The following is a 15,362-nucleotide window of genomic DNA, read 5'->3' on the forward strand; positions in this document are numbered from 1 at the left end:
GAATGGCACCTCCCTATCTTAGCAGGTGTTGCAAGAATAGATTTGTTTAATGCTTGTAAGGTTCCCAGGTATGCTAGTGATGGGACCATAAAAATGCCTGTAACTCAATTATTCATATCAGAAATGCAGGACCACAGAGTTGGCGGGAGTTTTGCACAGGTCGGGAGTGAAGAATAAGCCACTACGTTACGACATTGACTCTAGCGAGTCTAACCACGCTTTGAAGCAGATGATCATAAGTCTATCTGAAGCCTATAGAATTTCGCTGCGCATGCAGGAAGTGACAACTCTCAGGTCCCGTTCTCAGTGATAGGCGGCCAGGAAATGGAACGGCACGAATTAATTGGGGTGACATGACTGTAGGAGTTGTGTGGGTGGGAATGAGAAACGTTCAGCCCGCTTCAGACTGGTAACTAATCAGGTCAGGGCTTGCCATGGTTCTGTTACTTATTCTCAGATACTAAGGCTCAGAGGCTGATGAACTGGCAGGGGATAATAATGATGTTCAGAACAAAGCTAATGAGATTGGCCCCGTCTTCAAGAACTGCAGTGTGATTTCCTGAAGAGAATGAGGCTGGTATCCAGTGCCAGCAATCAGCAGGCATAATTCTAACTTTGGGCCATTTTGGGAAGGACAGTCTTGTGGGCGAGGCACTAGACTAGGACTCAGGAGAGCTAGGTTCCATTCCTGCCTCTGCCACAGATTTTCTGTGTGAGTCACTTATTCTCTCTGTGCATAAGTTCTCCATCTCAACAATGGGGATAATGATTTTGATCCCCTCTACTGTGTGTATTGTTGTTCTAGACTGTAAGGTCTTTGTAACAGGGACTGTCTCTTATGTGTCTGTACTGCACTTAGTGGAATGGGGTTTTGAGCTCAACGGAGGCCTCTAGGTGCTATTATAGTACCAATAGATAATAACCGAGGGTGGATCCCTGTGTTGAATAATTAGAAAACGCTGGGAAATAATGCCCTGGCATTTCAGCTACCATACCTAAGGCTGTTTGCCAGTTACTTCTTTGTACAGACCAGATATAGAACCTTGATGCAATGACAGTTTCTAAACCCGATCACTCATTGTTCCAGAACCCCTGCTGCCAGGCAACCTAATAAATGCAACGATGTCTGATGCTCTGAGAACCTGGAGTCTCTTGGCATTATTCATATAGTGCCTGATCCCGTCAATGGGAATTTTGATATTGACTTCAGTGGGACCAGAGCACAGCCACAATGCAGCTGTGGGATAATATCCTCTGTGTTTTCCAGTAAATCAGAAAAAAGATGGACGGAGAGCTCTTCCATTGGAGTAAATCCATGTAACGCCACTGGAATTTCACTGATTTATGCCAGTTGAAGGGCTGATTCTAAGAGATTATCAAATTAAAACAATCACAATCTGAATCAAACCATAAATAAAAGTACTGGGCCGCTTGGAAGGTCTTCAGCCATAATACGAATGAATAGTCTAAATTGTCTAAAGATGAGAACCTAAATAAAGTCAGAAATTTTGACATTAAAACCTCCATCTTTCCCTGGAATCAGAGGTAGCTGAAAAAGGACAGAGCCCAGTTTTCAAATGCAGTTGCCTTCATTTGGATGCTCACATCAGCAATTAGGCAAGTAAATGCCCATTTTATATGGTAATTTGTACGGTAACAGGGTAAATTACCCAGTGGTAATTTGTGTCTCAGTATGGGATGCCCACGTTTGAAAATTGGATCCACAATCTATAGACCCTCGAAAGTACTTTTAAGAATTACTTGGATAGAAACTATCAATTATTGTTATTTTTTACTCTTGTGACTGGATCTTGTTACAAAATTCTTGAAGAGCAGAGTTTTCTAGCCAAGGATTTGGAAAAATAAGTTCCTGTGTTTATCATCTCCTTAATTTGGAAATGTTAAGACACTGAGCTTTGCACCTTATAAATTACACCCAGATACTATGGTGATGGGTATCTTATACATGCATCTAACAATCACAATTTGTTGTTATTATTATTTATTTATTATGCCATCTAATAAGTACGAAGAAAGAACAGAAGGAGGGAAAGGAGAGGGTTTCCTACTGCGTTTGTTCTTAATGCCCATGATTTTCAGCAATTCCTTTCCGAAAATACACCTGAACTTGCTGCTTCCTAAATATGTGGAATCTGTGAACAAAGAAGACAGAGATGAACCTGTTAATGCTAAATGTCACTTACCACTGGTGACCCAGCATTATGGGAGTAAGCCACACCTGATACTTTCCTTGGAGATTAGCTCCATCATTCAGATCAGGACCCAGAGCAGAATTTCCCAAAAGTCCAGGAGCGTTCAGATCCTGGGTTTGGCCCATCTCTAGTTCTTCGATACAGGATAACACCTTGCAGTCAAAAAGTTCACATCTGTGACCCCTTGCACAGCAGCAGGGTAGGTGTGTTGTCCAGGAATGCCACTAAAAGCACCCACTTGCTCCTTCTGTTGCCATGAGTGGCTAGGCGCAGAAAGAGGAGGAGGTCAGAGACAGCAAGGGCAGGCAAGCAAATGGTCAGTAGCCAGAGACAATACAATGGGATGGACAGGAAAGAGGACCAACCCTGGGACAGGTAAGGACCAACCCTGGGACAGGTGTGGCCCAGAGATGCAGGTTGTAATTTAGTCCTTAATCTGTCTCCTTGATGTAATGGAATTTACCCGAGCAAGGAATGACTGCTGTGAATGAAGATTTTCAGAATTAAGCCCACTAGGAGTTTTGCCAAAGCAAGGACTGAATAAATCCCTGGTAAAGAGTTTGGAATTAACATTATGACTCTCTCATTCTCAGTTAGGCTGGGTCATAGGTGGGCATGGCACTTGGTCAGCCCTGCAAAACCTCCAGACGCTGGTGGCCTCAAGGGTCCAGGGCGATCACAAAGTGAATTTTTGGCTGATGTTTTTATTAGAAGTCAAACTCTTGCCTCTGAAGGCAGAAGACCTAAGTGCCTGGCCCAGTCCTGGGTTCATACTGTTTGTTTCGTGGCCGCTGGACAGTCTCCTGACACATTAAACATATTTGTTTTCAAATATTTGCCATTTGCTGGCTGAAGGATACAGCTTATGGGAAAGGCATTATTATAGAGGTGTGAGACTGTGCCCACAGCTCTCCCACTCAATTCATTATTCCAGATAAAAGCCATCTCTACTATTGCTATCCTTTCTTCTGTGTATACTTTACAGCACATGTAGGGCTTAATTCTGCCACGGTGCAGAACATACACACTCACCAAAAAAAAACCACCTGTGTGCAGTGCAGAGCGAAGGGGCTGAGTTGTCCACCTGACTCCCCCCCTAAAAAAATAATCCAGGAAAAGGCCAATGCTTGCCTCTGGCCCCCTATGCCAAGAGTTGTGTGGGGCATTTGAGGAGCAGGAATGATGTTTATATAGAGACCCTATTGCCCCATCAGTGGCTTCCAAGTGTCACTCACTGGGGTGTGATCGGTCCCCCTCTGTGCTGATCCACGGAGGAGATGAGTTGTTACAGCCCCCAGCTACAGTGCCTTGACCCTTTAGCTCAAGCTGTAGCAGCTCCTGCAGTTAGCTCTGGAAATCCCTGGTGTGCTGGCCCGGAGGGCGGCCATCATGTATGCACACCGTCCTGCTGCACCAATTATTCGTGTTCCTCTCAGCGGTGGTTTGTGCAGAGGGCTACGTGTGGGTGTGTAGAATACATCCGAAGCCGCTACTCCTTTTTTCTCACAGGCAGATTTTGTGGCTAATGGGTGGGAGCTCTTCCTGTGTGTGCTGGGGAAGCAGTCAGGCAATTGAGATTAAGAGCTGGAGACCATTCAAAAAGCCCATCTTCCCAGCAAGGATTTTGAATCTCACGCCCTGCCACCCTACAGTAAAACCTGGCTCGGGTGCAGCCCGCTGCAGTCCCAGCAGGTTCTCCTTTGTGTCTCTGAACTAATCAGAATTGTAGCTTTGTGTATGGAAGATCCCAGCACCAACAGAAGTGATTCTCTGTCAGCCAAGTGACACAGGAGGTGCAGGTTTCTTGTAGTTGTTAAAAGTCTAAGAACCAGGTCCTGAAGTCCTCACTCGGGGAATATTTCACTGGGTGCTTTGCCTGAGTGTAAGGGCTGCTTGTGAGGAGCCCATGAAGTGCAATGTGCATCGTGACAAGGGTTTGGGGTTTGGCATACATAGACCAAGTGGCCTACGAGAATGGTGGTGTGAGACCTTAAGTCAGTTCATAGTGATGGTCTCTCCTGGCAGACAGGGATGGTGGAATTTGCAGGAGCACGGACTGAGGGTACTGCAGAAGCTGTATTCCGCTTTAGCGGATGAAAGAAATAACATGTGTTGCTCAGAAGAGAAACTGAATGAGTTGCATGCATCGTTTCTATGTTTCCAAAGGGATCTTTGGATTCTTGGCTAGGTAAATGGTGGAGACGAGGAGGGTTAAAGTTGTAAAACAGGGGTGAATCCTGGGGAAACCACCAAGGACTCACAGGACTCACTTTTTCAAATACGCTCTGCTCTGACTATATTGTGTTTTCTGTGAGATCAGTTATATTTGGATTTATATTGTGTATTGCTAATATAAAACTCCCAGGGGAATGGGTGGCATTCAATATTGGTGTACTAAGAATTTTCATGATATGGTCCAAAGCTTTAAAATCTGGTTCTCTCCTCCCCTCCAACACACACAAATATTTGTGTACACAGTTAATGGAAATCAAATATTTACATGTCTAACTGGCATTGATTGTGCCTTTAATTTTGCTGGTGAAAACAAAGGGGAAGTGACGCATTGACACTGGTTTTTCAAAATCAGGTCATACACAGATTTCAGAGCAGCAGCTGTGTTAGTCTGTATCCGCAAAAAGAACAGGAGTACTTATGGCACCTTAGAGACTAACAAATTTATTAGAGCATAAGCTTTCGTGGGCTACAGCCCACTTCTTCGGATGCATATTTATTCCACTCTATATGCATCCGAAGAAGTGGGCTGTAGTCCACGAAAGCTTATGCGCTAATAAATTTGTTAGTCTCTAAGGTGCCACAAGTACTCCTGTTCTTTTTAGGTCATACGCACACATTCATTCTCTCTCTCTCTCTCTGCTGTCAGTAAAGGAAATCCTGTCTCCTAACTGTTTAAGGAGCAATTGTCACTGATGTGGTGAAATCTCCAAACACTTATGTGCCAAGTAATCTAATCAAGGATCTCTAGGAGAACATTATCTGACCTGGAAGGTTTTCATTAGGTAGTTCTGAGGAGCTTCCTGGTCAGAGAGCATGCAGTTTCTTTAACAAGCATTGGCTAACAAAAGAGAAAAAAGGAAATCTTTTCTAAACCTTAAACATTAAGGTCCCACCATTTATTGCACAAACAGGGCTTGATTTACTACCGTTTTACTCCAGTTTCGTACTGTTGAAACCTCTTTGACTTCAGCAAAATTATTCAGCTGTATTACGGAAGAAACACAATGGCGAATCAAGCCCTTGGTGTTTCATCTGCACAGCACTTGTAGCATTATACTCTAAAACAATAGGTATTCCATCTCTCCTACCTGAAAAGTATGGGGGCCTTTTGATTGTTAAGAAGGGTGGAAAGCAAAGCAACCTTTTCTTGCAGACATTTTTTGTTGAGGCAATCGATGGTGCATCTGCATCTTGCCCTGAAGCCATAACATCTAAAAGTTGGGTTTAGTGATCATAATGTTAGTGTGATGTCATCTGTGACTCTGATTTAGGCTGAAGAAGATGGGAAGGGGTTGTTACGTGGATAGTAACTCTGAAAGGTTCGTCTTCATATTTTCCGATCTCAAATAGAATTGGATCTGCATGCAGATCATGTACCAGTATAAATATGTCACCAAAGGAATGTGATTTTTAACCAATATAGTTATACTGGTACAACTCCTAGGGTGAAATCAGTTATACTTGCATAAAGGTGACTTATACCAGTATATCTCATTTCCCTTCCAATACGGGAATAAACGATTGCAGTGGAAGCACATTTAGACTGATATACCTGTCCATGTCTTGGGGGGAGGTTTGTACGACTTTAACAATACCAGTTAATGATGCAGCATTTGTGTGTAGCCCTAACAAAACAGAACACTCGAATGCCACATACCATATTGTCACTATCAACAAAAAAAAAGCAATCAACCAACTTGAATACAAACTAACACCTTTTCGGTGGACAATTTCTAGCTGATTAACCTTCCCCTTGTTCAAACACACTCTCCAAAACAGGTTATCAGGAGAAGCAATTAATTGACGCAAAGGAATTCATTGGCTTAGGACCTGGATCCTTTCATCTCTGGGGAGGCTGAATCTTGACCAGGCCTGTGAATCTTGTCCAAAGGCCTTTCCCCAGTGGTGATCTATTTTATGTGAAAAGAGTTGGTGGTCTCTGTCCAGTACCATTCTCTGTGCCCAGGTGTCCACATCACAAAAAGCCACCACTGCATTTGTCCCTCTTATCTGCTATCTCAGCCGAAAAGACCAAGGAGTGAATGGGCCATGGAGACTGAACTTCATATGAACAACCAGGTCAGTATCAAAATAGAGAGTTGCCTGAACTGCAAAGTTCAGCTCGGGACTTGGACTTATCCAAAGTTACGGGGTGTTGAGAGATGAGGTTTCCGAAGAGTGTGGGCCAGTTATGAAGTTAGGCTCTGGATTCAGAGTGGAAATTTCCCAGAACTTGTGTGTCCTCACTCATATCCAGTGGCTTTCATCTATCTCTATCCAAAACCTGGACTGGACACCCAGTCTGTGTTTATTTTCCCTGTCTAAAGAGCATCAGGGTCTTACTGCCTTCACTGCAGCTGGCTACGCCCTCTCAGGTGCTGGAACTGGAGATGCTGGGGAGCTGCCACACCCCTGGCTTGAAGTGGTTTCCATCATATACAGGATTGAGAGTTTGCTCAATGGCTCTCAGGACCCCCACTATACAAATTGTTCCTGCCCCTCCCATCAGACCCAAACTCCTTTTCACTGAGTTTTAAAAAGTTGAGACGGCTGCTCCATCCTTAAACTAGGATCTGGGTGTTAGCTCACCCTCCCTGCTCTCTTCTTGCCTCCAGTGAAATAAAAAACATAGGCCATAAAATATAAAAGGTTTCCGTTTCAGAGGGGCTGAGAATTTGCCACTCTGTTGGCTTCGGTTGAAGTCATGTGTGCTCATTGCCTTTGAAAATCAGATCCAAAAAGCTTGAATAAAGAATGAAAAAGTAAAAATCCAAAGATATTCTCTCAGATCATTTATTTGAAAGCTGCCACTTGAAAGCCTTTCTGCAGCATGCAGCGTTACATAATCTATATATGAATAATTCCCTCAACTATCGACATCAGTCAGACATGGCCTAGAAACTTAGAATTGGGTTAACTGCCAGGGGTATAATGTATTGGAGGTGGGGGACCAATCAGTATGTTGTTTCCTAAAGAGTTTCACAGCTTAATACAGCGATAAATTGTGCTGGGGAAAAGGACTAAGTGTGTTTACAAGGCAGATGATAATTACTATGACTCCAGTTGCACTCACACAATATCACGTTATAATAGAACCTGTGATATCTGATACCCTGACAATGCTAATATGTTTGGGTGAAACTAATGGGAGTTTTGCTATTGACTTCAATGGGGCCAGGATTTCACCCTTTGAAATTTATCCACATTTTTAACTCTGTGTTTACAGTGTCAGTTTACAGAAGGATCTCTAATGAATATGCTTTCGCCATGGATAGAATAGAGTGTACTGGGCAGAAGAGAAAGAGAGAAACACCACAATGCAGTCAACCTGTGGAACTCATTGCCAGGGGACATTGTGAAGGCCGAAAATATAATGGGATTTTAAAAAGAATGAGATAAATTCATACAGGAGAGGTCCATCAATGGATATTAGCCAAGATGGTCAGGGTGTCCCTGACCTTTGATTGCCAGAAGCTGGGAGTGGATGCCGGGGATGGATTATTCCTTCTTCATTCCCTCTGAAGCACCTGGCACTGGATGCTGGGCTAGGCAGACCATTGTTCTGACCCAGTATGGCCGTTCTTATATTCTTATAAGCCCCCATGAGGACCTGCTCCCCCTAAATTCTTCTCCAAAATACTCCAGGCTCTCCTCTCTGATTTGGTATTTTTATGATTTTTTTTCTTGCTGGGTTGCCTCCTTCTGCCAAAAGTTCTCCAGTCCGCCCCCACCCCCGACCCCTTGTATTTCACAACAGAACTTCTTCTAGCCCCCCCGTCAAGCTGTTAATAGCAAAATTTGTTTATTATAATTACATGCTGCTGTTCTGTTTAAGTTAATTAACCCTCACAACCCCCCTGAGTGAGGTAGGGAAGTATTATTCCCATTTCACAGATAAGGAAACAGATTCGGAGAGATGTTTTATCCCAGGTTACAGAGCCAGGCCCAGAACCCGAAAGGGCCTGATTTATATGCCCCTATTCTATCCACTACACCACACACTCCCATCTAGCTTCATAACACGGTTTAGTGATGCTGACTTGGTACTTCTGGCTCTTCAGCTCTGTTCCATGTGGGACTGTGACTCTGTTTGTATAATACACCGAAGCACCTTAGCCTCACATACCAGGCTGTTAAAATGAGCCATTACATCATCCACTAACCATTTGGTATGTGTGCGTGGGAGGGGAAGAGGAAGGAAGGAGGCAGGGGAGTTGTGGCATTTGCTAGCAGTTAAAATCCAGTTGTAATGTTGCTGGAAGACGCTGCTCACCAGTGTAGGATTTCCTGATCTATTTGATACCTGTGAAAGTTACACGGATTCCATACCTTTTGGATTCTCTGCCCTGTGAGCATTCTATGTCTTGGTGGCTCTCCCGGCCTTTCCTCCTTGTCTCCCTAATCCTTTTTCTCCACCCACGGCCCATTGTGGAATGGTGGGAAAGTCACATCCACAGTTACACCTTTTTCTCCCACTGCTGCGTCTAAACAGCACAGCTCCACTCACTGCTGAATGCTTGTATTATGACATCGACCACCTTCTTCTTGCTTCCCTTTTAACACCCCATTCCTCTCATTTGCATGCTGCCACCCCATTGGTTGAAATAAGTCAGCAGGGCAAGGGGTATAATCTATGGGTGCAGACGGGCTATTGCATCTGTAGCAGAGTTTTTTCCACTGAATGTTCAGAGCAACATTTGAGATTCTGTGACTAGCAAAATTCCTGGGTCATGAAGCAGCCCAAAGTGAAAAGGGAAAATGTCCGTGCAGAAGTTTTTATCATGTTTATGCAGTTCTAATCTACAGATAAATACAAATCAATATGTGTGCAAAAATTATTTTGAGTAAGGGGCCCTGAACATACACCTTTTCGTCGTCTTGCAATACCAAGTGGAACATGGATACCCACCAATTAACCCACGCTGCATTATTTGACTACAAAGTTCCTGATTAATCAGTAGCATTTTTTTAAACAGAAGAAGAGATGATTTTGTGAAAAAGTTATACTAACGAAGCTTCCAATAAACACAACAGATATGAGGTTCTCAGCCAATAACATGCTCTGAGTGGACATTACTTCCATTTCCTGTAAAGCAGGAGGTATTCGGCTGCACTGTATCCCTTCACATTATTTCTGATGATTCATGAGGCCAAAGATCATGTGCTTTCAGATAACCCTAGAACTGCTGCCGTCTTTGGGTCTGATCCAACTCTCATTGGAGTTGATGGAAAAATTCTAGTTGACATTAATGGAAGTTGGATGAAACTTTGTTTAATTGGCACTTCCTGAAATGTGTCATCAATGGGGATGGGCAAACTCGTTTGGCCAAATTTCAAACTCCCTTGGTCATGGTGGGTTGGAAAGTTCAACTTGATCTCAGGGGTTCATGTTTTGCTATGAACAAAGGAGCAGAAGGGAGAAGAAGAAAAGCATCCACAGGAAACATGCGATGGAAAAAACAGAACTGAGAATCGGGCAGAGTAAAACTCAAATACAGAGGGCCAGATCCTGGGCGAGGGTAATTAGAGGAGCTCCATTGAAGCCAACCAAGTTATATCAGTTGACACTCACTCAGGATCTGGCCTAGATAGTACAGGGGCAAAGGAGCAGCGAGACATAATTCCACCCCTATGAAAGGCAGAAACAAAACTCCCATTGTCTTAAGTGGAAGCAGGAATGGGCCCCAAAGTGAAAAACGAAGCAGGAAGCAGGCAGACTACGGAGACCCCAGATTCTCTGTCAGCCATTTGGACTGTTCTCCCAGGCTACCTGTTCTACCGTATTTCTAATTTATGGTGCATTGCAATTTATTTGTGTTCACAGGTGAAATCCTAACTCCAGTGAAGCCAATGGCAGTTTGACATTGACTTCTATGGGGCCAAGATTTTGCTCATTGAAATATTTTATAAGTATTTACCTGCATTGTAATGTGCGTGTCATAGGCGTCATCTACACATTCAGTCTACAATAAATTGTGTTGAGGGTTATTTTATTAGTGTTTCCCTGCTACCTTCACCCCACTTAGCAAAGTGTGTTACTTCCTCAGTATAAACTCTATGGGGCAGGGACGGTCTTTTTTATTTACCCTTATTTGTATTGCTTGTTTATACAGCCCCTGCCGCCATGGAACCCTGGCCCGTGATTGGGACTATAACAACAGTACAGAGTGCGTTTCCTGGCTTTCTGCCTAAAACTCTCTTCTCGTTCTTCTCTTTTTAAAAAAAATTAATTTCATTTTGTTTTTCAAAAATACAAACACATGTGCAATTACAGAACACTACATAATACAAAAATACTGCAACCACGACTGCAGAACACTCTCTAAATGTAGACACCTCTACGATGTCAATTTTCTTCCTCCTTAGTGAAGCGAATAAACTGTTACCACAGGGAATTACATTTAGTCTAATAATTAATTCTAGGAAGCTCAAATGAGGTCATCTCTAGCACCCAGTCTCTGATATCCAGGATATCTATAGGTGTTAACAGTGGAGTGGAGGGAAGACGGGGGGGAAGGGGACATGTTTTCCCCAGCCCTTTATTATTTCAGCTAACAACACCAAAAATAACAAATTCTGGGACGTGAGCATATAATGGCTGCAAGGCTATATCTCCTCCTTGTTGCCAAACATGTCCTGAGGTACTGTATCAATATAGCCTCTATGTGGACCTAACTGTACCTCTCTCTTACAAGCCTCATGCTCCCTGGATAATATAGAGATAGGAAGATTTCTTTACATCAGCGTGTGAAAATATGACCAAAAGTATAGAAACCTGAGAAGGACTAAAACGGCTGCCGTGAGGTGGGGAATGTGATCAATAGAGAAGTAAATAACGGAGAGAGATGGATACAACAATTGTATCTGGCTCTCATACGAGAGCCTTGCAATCTTTAATGTGTTTATCCTCACAACACCTCTGTGAGATAGGGCAATGCTGTTATCTTCATTTTACAATGAGGAACTGAGGCCCAGAGCGGTTAAAGGGACTTGCCCAAGGTCACACAGAAAGTCTGTGGCATCTTCTCACTCTTAGCTATATATTTAATCTTTCCTATCTTTCTATGATACCCCTCACCACAGGACCTGAGTCCATGTGGGGAGCGTTACCTGAGCAGCCTGGGTGTGCAGAGCATGACTGGTAGTATGGGTCAAGAGCAGGGGGAGGGGAAGCATTATCAGCAGGAGTAATATGGGGAGCTAGTCAGTAGTGCTGATGAGGAGTGAGTGAAAAGATGTTCATAGCAAGACACATCTGTTTTCACAGCTAGTTAGCAATGGCGTCCAGCACGAAAGCTGGTCTCTTCTCTCTGCAGTTTTATAGCACGGTTACTGTTACACTTTGAAATGGGGATCTAAATATTTATAGGTCTATTTTTAACATTCAGTTATTCACTCCTGCTCTCTCTAGAGCTGTTTGCTCTTTTATCCTCCTTGCTAGGTTGCTAAGAAATTAACCAATTTTGAACAATCCCATTTATCCTGAGACATGAACTCATGAAATAAACTGCAGCGATTGACGTGTTGATAAGGAGACTCTTCCATTAGGCTGAACACGTACCTGTCTCTGTTTAATACTGGGAGATTCCATAATTACACAGAGAAAGAAGATCAAAGTGGCCCATCCCCCGGGTCTCCGTACAAAGATTACAGATGAACTCTCCTGCTCTTTGAATCTTTTGACACATAACGTTTAATCATAAGTCCTTTTACCTTGCATTTATTTGTGTGATTTGCATCTCTGGATAGCTAATTATTAAAGAGAGGATAATGAAACACATCCTCCAGTCTATCCAAGTTATTAATTTAAAACCCCATCCACAGCAGAGGGGCCAAATTCAGGTCTTGCTTTCCCCCATGCAACCCCACTGGAACCAAAATACCAAATGAGTCTTCTGAATTGTGCCTTGCAAATCTTCATGGGCATCTATCTGCATGCGCCGAATCCCATATTTGTGCATCTAAAATGATACTTTGCCTGCCGTTACCCACTTTGAACACACAGAATCCTGTGCAAAAGTGAATTTAAAAGTGAGCATAAGCAAATAGCTGCACAAATGTTGTCTACAGTTTAGGAGGCCTCAAAGGATCTAATGTCTATTTTGGGATGACTCACAGTAATACTAATACTGGCACATGAGAAACTAAGGCACAGAGAGGTAAAGTAACTTGTCCAGTGTCATAGAGTGTCAGAGAAGTCATAGAGCGCAGGGACTAGAATCCGGATCTCTTACTCCCGTGCACTAGGACCTGATCCAAAGCCCACTGAACGTCAGTGGAAAGACTTCCGTTGACTTCAATGGGTTTGGTATCAGGTCCTTAATGTACTGGTTCATCCCATCCTCCGCCAACCATTAGACCACTATGGTGATCCAGGAGTATTCAGGCAAGCTCCTCTGACAGATACATACATTTTGGGTGGTCCTGTTTGAGCAGGGGGTTGGACTAGGTGACCTTCTGAGGTCTCTTCCAACCCTAATCTTCTATGATTCCATGTCAGCGCCAGGATACAGAACCATGGGTTCCAGAATAGGGGCAACACTGGAATAGAGCTGGTAATTCGCTCTACCCAACCTATCTCCAACCTGGAGGGCGCTGCTTGCTATGGGGACATTACATTGTCCTTCCCAGAAAGAACCACCACTGAAGGGTCATCTTCAGGACATCCTGGCAATGAACAATGCTGACTGGCTGACACACTGAGAGGTGAGTCTATGCTGAGAGGTGAGTCTATGCACCCCTTCTTTTGGCCCTTCATCCCAGGAGTTATAGTAACTTAGATTCAGAGTCAGTGGGGCAGATTCAAAGGAGACGTGTCGGAGGGGTTAAAAGATACTTGTCAGTTAAGTGGGAGTGAAGACTAAGGGAGCCTAAAATGGAGTAATTGGGCCTAGTAAATTACTCCATCTGAATCTGAGACATCATTAGACTCATCTCTGAATTTCGCTTAATTGGGAATTTGTGGTCACTCAGGGCCAGGTTTTTAAAGGTATTTAAGCACCTAGTGGGATTTTCAAAAGTATCTAGGCAACTAAAACTGTGTCTATCAAGATGAGGTCCATGCATAAGCGCCTCATAACGCTTCTGCTCTTGACACACACACAATGCTGCCACTCTATACTCTTGAAAATTTATTATCAGAAGAAACAAAAAGCATCAGCAGTTGACAACCTAGGGTCTGCTTTTGTCTACTGTCATAGAAAGGGTGGTCTAACAGATTGCTATCTAAACCTACCTGAAATTCTCATTCACTCCATCTAAATTGTCAAAGCATCTTTCTTAAAGATCAAAATGTTCCTGAAGATTATCTCATTATTAATTTTTTTCCCTTTGAAATGAGCTAATATACATACATCCGTGATTTTTAACAATGCAAACATCAGAAGATAAAGCTGATTGTTGTATTTATCACTGAAAATGTTGTGGCACTTCAGCCAAATTGCCTATTAATGAAGAGATTTGTTTTTTCTTCACCCACATTTTCTGCTAATGGAGAGGTTATTTTTCTCTCCATGTTTCCAATTTGCAACTTAAAAGCTTAATTTAAATTATCTCAGTTTCACTAGAGGTTTGCCACTGACAGTACATTCTAACTTAATTTGTTTTAGAGGCAAGGCACACACCCATGTTTTCAGTGTTGTTAATAAGAGGTAGCAATTGTATACAATACAGTTGCAACCAACTGTATACAACCTTGCATACAAGGTTATGGATCAGATCTTTAGCTGATGTAAATTGCTGTAACTCCACTGGTATTTATGCCAACTGACGAGGTGGCCTGATGACTAGATATTGACATTTAAGAGCCAAGGCACCAAGATTCACCTGTATCAGCTGATGAGGATCCAACCAGCTGCTTAGCTCCTTCTTTTGTCATCGACTTGGTTCCCTTTTTTCCCTTGGAATTTAATCTGGAGCTTGAAGGGGCATTTTCAGCAATTACACCAGAATCATGGATGATCTGGGAAGGCTTGAGATCTATACTGTTCTCCTTGCTATCGTTTGCTTGGCTGGCCTCAGATGCGACTTTTGTCGCTGTCTTTGGTTCTTGGGCTTTCTCAGAACCTTTATCCTGACCCAAATTTCCAACTGGGCGTGCACAGTTACTGCTTTCCAAGTCCGGCTTAGTAAGGTTACTCTCCAGCAGCATGCTCGCTGGTGACTGTCCTCTGTTTTTACTAGTTTCTGTATCTAACCCCCTTTCTACTTCATCCTCTCTGTTAACATTAGACCCAGTTCTTGGGATGCCCTGTACATCCACAGCAATTATATGGGTGCTCTCCCTCAATCTGGTCCTGCCCATTATGTCCTGAGCCATGCTTTGGGATCTGGGAGCGGTGTCTTCATTTTTCAGTTGCATTTCGCCTTCTTTTTCCATGCCACCTCCATCATCGTCAGCAGGTTCCTGCTGTTCAGCCTCAGGATAGAAGACAGACTTCCTGCCGGGAAGCTCTCTAACGGAAGCCCACTTGTGTTCTGGGCAATGGCTGTGAAGACAACAAATGAGACCTTCCATTAGGGCACTGACACCAAATAACCTTAGTGAGACAGGCCTGTAACCAGTCTTTGAGAAGGAAGGGTTTAGAGTAAAAGCAGCAAGCAAAGAGTCTGTTTAAGAAAAGGCTGCTTAATTCACAAGGCTTGAGGAACTGAAACACTGCTTAGAGCAAGGGGGGAGGTGTGGAAATAGGTTTTCCAAGCTAGGGTAATAGTCTATGATTAGCAAATGTTAGACCAGTGGTCTCCAAATTTTTTTGATCGTGCACCCCTATCAGTAAAAAAATTTTGAGCACGCACACCCTGCCGCGCCAGCTCTACCATTTTTGCCAAAGCAAAAAAAAAAAAGGCCGCTCGGACTCCTGCCCGAACTGATGAAGCAAAAAAAAAAAAGTGCTCTTCCTGCCACGCAACCCC

The 15,362-nt window shown here is 43.3% G+C and overlaps 1 protein-coding gene across 1 annotated transcript in view; it reads right to left on the bottom strand.

Annotated features, from left to right (window-relative positions):
- The window catches only part of TTLL10 (tubulin tyrosine ligase like 10), a 161,192-nt gene that overhangs the window by 29,952 nt on the left and 115,878 nt on the right, over positions 1-15,362 (bottom strand). The window contains exon 6 of the mRNA XM_034753514.1: positions 14,274-14,935. Within this exon, the coding sequence (XP_034609405.1) occupies positions 14,274-14,935 (662 nt within the window). The remainder of the gene's footprint in view (positions 1-14,273; positions 14,936-15,362) is intronic.

Source organism: Trachemys scripta, chromosome 19, assembly GCF_013100865.1.
Source record: "Trachemys scripta elegans isolate TJP31775 chromosome 19, CAS_Tse_1.0, whole genome shotgun sequence".
NCBI classification, from domain to species: domain Eukaryota; kingdom Metazoa; phylum Chordata; order Testudines; family Emydidae; genus Trachemys; species Trachemys scripta.